Here is a 4,509-nt window from a genome sequence, read left to right as displayed (position 1 = left end):
TATATATATATATATATATATATATATATATATATATATATATATATATATATATATATATATATATATATCATATAGTATATATATCTTGAGTCACTCGGGACTAATTCTTATATATATATTGTAGGGACTATCGTCACTCTGGGTGGAGCCATGCTCATGACATTGTATAAAGGCCCTACTATTGACATGGTGTGGTCGAGAAGCTCAACAAGATAATGGAACCAACAAAGACTTCCACAAACTCAAAATTGGGTTGTCGGGACGCTAATGCTCCTTGGCAATTGTATTGGCTAGTCTGGTTTCTTCATATTGCAAGTAAGAGTTTTGTTTTAGCCATAGGGTACAAGTCGTTGGACTGCAAACCAACTTATATTTGTGTGGTAGAAAAACATGGACATTTTATTGCAATCGAATAGCTTGATCCCTTTGCCCATACGTTGAATTTTCACAATAAAAAGTATACTCTTGCATAGTAATATATCGTGTTCTGTACGCGTTTGTGTGTTCAGTCGATCACCTTAAAGGAATACCCAGTGTTTGACAAAACAACTTTGCTTAAAAGCCAATTAGCATCCCTTGCCAGCCTTAACTAAGAAATATTTTGCACCATGATGATGAGCTTGAATCAAATCATCTTTTTTGAAAAGACAATAGGAAATATGAAATTTAGGCTACTCCTGGTGTTTGACTACTTAAGGCTGCTCAGATGAATGTGATTTGAGGTTGCAGCGTTTAGCTTCTTTAATTTGCTAGCCAGTATGGTATGTTTGTGTATTGGAATTGGAATGCTTTGAATTAAGTGCCGGTGCGTGCACAGTCTCTTTTATAGTGAAGAACACCTAGGTGATAATGCAAAATTTGGGAAACATAAATTCAATATTGTTGATAGACACGATAAACCATTTTGCATTTATATAGTCATTCCCGCTTGATTGCTATGTGATTTGTGATGAGTGGGGTAAGGTATTGCAAATGCCAACTCCACGACTTTCTGGTGCGTGGGGCAAAGATGTTGCATATGCAAACCCCATGACTTCTTGATGCGTGGAGTAAGGTGTTGCAGACGCAAACTCCACGACTTTTTGATGCGTGGAGTAAGGTTTTGCAAATGCAAACTCCACGACTTTGTGATGCATGGAGTAAGGTTTTGCAAACGTAACCTCCACGACTTTTTGATGTGTGGAATAAGGTTTTGCAAATGCAACCTCTACGACTTTTTGATGTGTGGAGTAAGGTTTTGCAAACGCAACCTCCACGACTTTTTGATGCGTGGAGTAAGGTTTTGCAAACGCAACCTCCGCGACCTTTTGATGCGTGGAGTAAGGTTTTGCAAACGCAAACTCCACGACCTTTTGATGCGTGGAGTAAGATTTTGCAAACGCAAACTCCACAACTTTTTGATGCGAGGAGTAAGATTTTGCAAACGCAAACTCCACGACTTTTTGATGCGTGGAGAAAGGTTTCGCAAACGCAAACCCCACGACTTTGAATTTGTGTAGGTTAAATACCAACCTCACCTAACTAAGGTGGTGGTGACTGAACTAGAGTAATTTGACGTACATTGCTTTTGAGGAATTTATATACACTATGTGTGCCTTGCTAAATGGAAGTAAAAAAGTCAAATGTGGAAGAATGGAATTTTATTGATGATTTGAAATTTGAAACAACATAGCTAGTTTGTCTCATGGACAAGCACTAAGGAGCTGTCAATCAAACTACCAATTTGTACTAATGGGAAACCAATTTAACGATAAAAACACCTAAGATGGAGCGCATTCCATGGTTTCAGGAGAGGGGTTCCCGAAATTGTGTGAAGGAAATATGCTCCCTTAGAGGCAGTACGGTCAATGGTAAGAGGTCCTTCCCAGTTTTCACCTAGCTTCCCTGCATCAATGATCTTTGATTGTCTACACAAGACCCAGTCGCCCAGATGAAAAACTTTCAAGCGAAGCTTCTTGTCATATTGCTTCTTCATTGTGGCTTGGTAATGGAGGAGACGAGCAATACTTTCCTCGCGCACTTCATCTAGATTGGCCTTTGAATGAGCTAGTAATTCGTCATTATGGCCATCATTTAAGGCAGAGGTGCGGGTCGTCCCAGCAAAAATTTCCGTGGGTAATACCACTTCTGCTCTATAAGCTAGGTTAAATGGTGACATTCCTGTCGAGCGCTTTGGAGTTGTTCTATAAACCCATAGAATGGCTGGTAACTCCCTTGTCCACTTGCCTTTAGCCTGTTCGAGTCGATGCTTGAGGATTGCTAAGATGGATTTATTTGTCGCTTCGGCTTGCCCATTTGCTTGGGGTGATAGGGTGCAGAAAAATTGTGTTGAATATGGAGACTAGCACAAAGCCTGTGTATTTCTTCTGCATCAAATTGCTTTCCATTATCTGATATTAATTCAGCAGGGATACCGAATCGACAAATTATATCCTTCCATAGGGACCGTTTGACGTCCGAAGCTTGTATGTGCACCAAAGGTTATATTTCTGCCCACTTGGTAAAGTAATCTGTAGCTATGAGCAGAAAATGAACATTCCCAGGAGCTCTAGGTAGGGGCCCAATGATGTCTAAACCCCATTTTACAAATGGCCATGGTGAGAAAATCGGGTGCAGCTTAGTGGCTGGAAGAGTACCCAAATGATAATGTTTTTGATAAGGAATACATGTCTGGGAAATGTTTTTCGCATCCAATTGCATATGAGGCCACCAATATCCTTGCGTCATTGCCTTATGAGCCAAACTTCGACCACCCGAATGATTTTTGCATATCCCTGCATGGATTTCTTGTAGCACGGCGGCTTCCTCCTTCCCCGTGTTGTGAGACACTTCAAAGATAGGAGACAATGAATTATCTTTCCTGTACAATTGCAGAGTTCCTGTGGATGAAGAGACGAGTATAAACTTCCATGTATCTCTTTTGACGCTATCTGCGATCTTGGGCTCTGAAGGGACTATGCCATTGCATAGAAATACAATGACCGGTGTGCGCCAATCGTCGATGTCTGCCACAACGTTTGGGTAAGTGAAGTTGTCGGGCTCTTTTGCAATTTCGTCGTCATCACCTTGATCGTTACTTTCAGGTATAGGGCAGGAGTCTACATCATTTTTTTGAATAGTCCTGTTTCTATCTTTCTGGGAAGCGTCTTCACTGGGCTTGTCTTGTAGGGAAATATCATACTTCCTTTTCCTCGTATTGACAATATTAATGTCTGATGGTAGATGTTCCCTATCAATACTGAAAAAGCAACACGCGTTGATGTAGATGTCTGCGAGTTGTTCTAAGGACAAGTCAATGCTCGGGTCTTGCTAGAAATCAACGTTAACTTGTCTTGGTCCATCAATGTCTACTGCTATGATAGATATGCTAAAGGCCCTGCATGTCGAACATTTCCGAGGCCTTTGTATAATCTGGATGGTTTCAAACTGGTGAGCAAGTATGTGAATTAGGTCTAGGTATGCTGCCATTTTATCGTCTCGGGCTTCAAAATAGCCGGAGAATTGCCCTGCCACCAACCGTGAGTCAGTGAAAATTTGTAATTTTTGAACTCCTAAGTCCAAAGTCAGGCGCATTCGCATACATGACGACTTCATATTCTGCTACATTATTGGAGGCCTTGAACCCAAAACGAACTGAGTGCTCAATGGTTGATTTATCTGGCTTGATAAAAACACATCCTAATCCAGAGCCGGATTTGTTGTGTGAGCCATCCGTGTAAACAATCCATGAATTGGATGAAGGGTCAGTATGCTTTGGCAGGGCTTCCTCGCCCCCAACTATAGCCATTTCGCTATAGATACCATTGTCTTGGTTGACTTCGGGGACAAAATTGTCGATATGGAAATCTGCCATTAGGGATGCAAGTGCATGACCCTTTTCTGAAATGCGAGGTTCAAAATTGATGCTATAAGCACTTAAGTAGATGTCCCATTCCGCGAGTCTACTTGATTCCTGGGCACTTCGGAAAACTTTGCGTAGAGGATATTCCATGTATACTTTGATCAGTCTTCCTTGGAAATACGGCTTGAGGCGTCTGGCAGCATGAACCAACGCTAGAGCAATTTTTTCAATTCTCGAATATCTGCTTTCCGCCCCTGTTAGTCTTTTACTAATGAAGAAGATCGGATGACCGTCTTCTCCATCGATGAACAGGATTGCACTTACTGCAATATCTATAGCGGCCAAGTAAGTTCCAATAGGTTGCCCTGTAGATGGGCTGGCCAAGATTGGTGGCAAGACCAGGTAGTTCTTGATTGATTGAAAGGCATTTTCACAATCATCATTCCACCTTGCTGAGTCTTTTAACGTCTGAAAGAAAAGACGACACCGGTCCGAGTATTTAGAGATGAAACGATTTAGTGCTGCTAAGCGCCCTATGAGCTGTTGAATCTCCTTTTTTGTTTTTGGAGAGGGCATGTCTTGAATGGATCGGATCTGTTCTGGGTTAGTTTCGATGCCTCGACGAGTCATCAAATACCCTAGAAATTTTCCTGATATCAGTATGA

The 4,509-nt window shown here is 41.4% G+C and overlaps 1 protein-coding gene across 1 annotated transcript; it reads right to left on the bottom strand.

The window, feature by feature from the left end:
* Window positions 1–2,484: 2,484 nt before the first annotated feature.
* On the bottom strand, window positions 2,485–3,994 carry LOC147509588 (uncharacterized). The gene is made up of 2 exons (XM_086597860.1): window positions 3,585–3,994; window positions 2,485–3,241 (listed from the first exon to the last, which is right to left on the bottom strand). The coding sequence occupies exons 1-2, from the start codon at window positions 3,992–3,994 to the stop codon at window positions 2,485–2,487; spliced, it is 1,167 nt and encodes a 388-aa protein (XP_086453986.1).
* Between the last annotated feature and the right edge of the window lie 515 nt (window positions 3,995–4,509).

Source organism: Coptis chinensis, chromosome 3 (assembly GCF_015680905.1).
Source record: "Coptis chinensis isolate HL-2020 chromosome 3, ASM1568090v1, whole genome shotgun sequence".
Lineage (NCBI taxonomy): Eukaryota > Viridiplantae > Streptophyta > Magnoliopsida > Ranunculales > Ranunculaceae > Coptis > Coptis chinensis.
The sequence above is the reverse complement of the archived record's forward strand: the minus strand, read 5'-3'. Positions and strand labels throughout refer to the sequence as shown.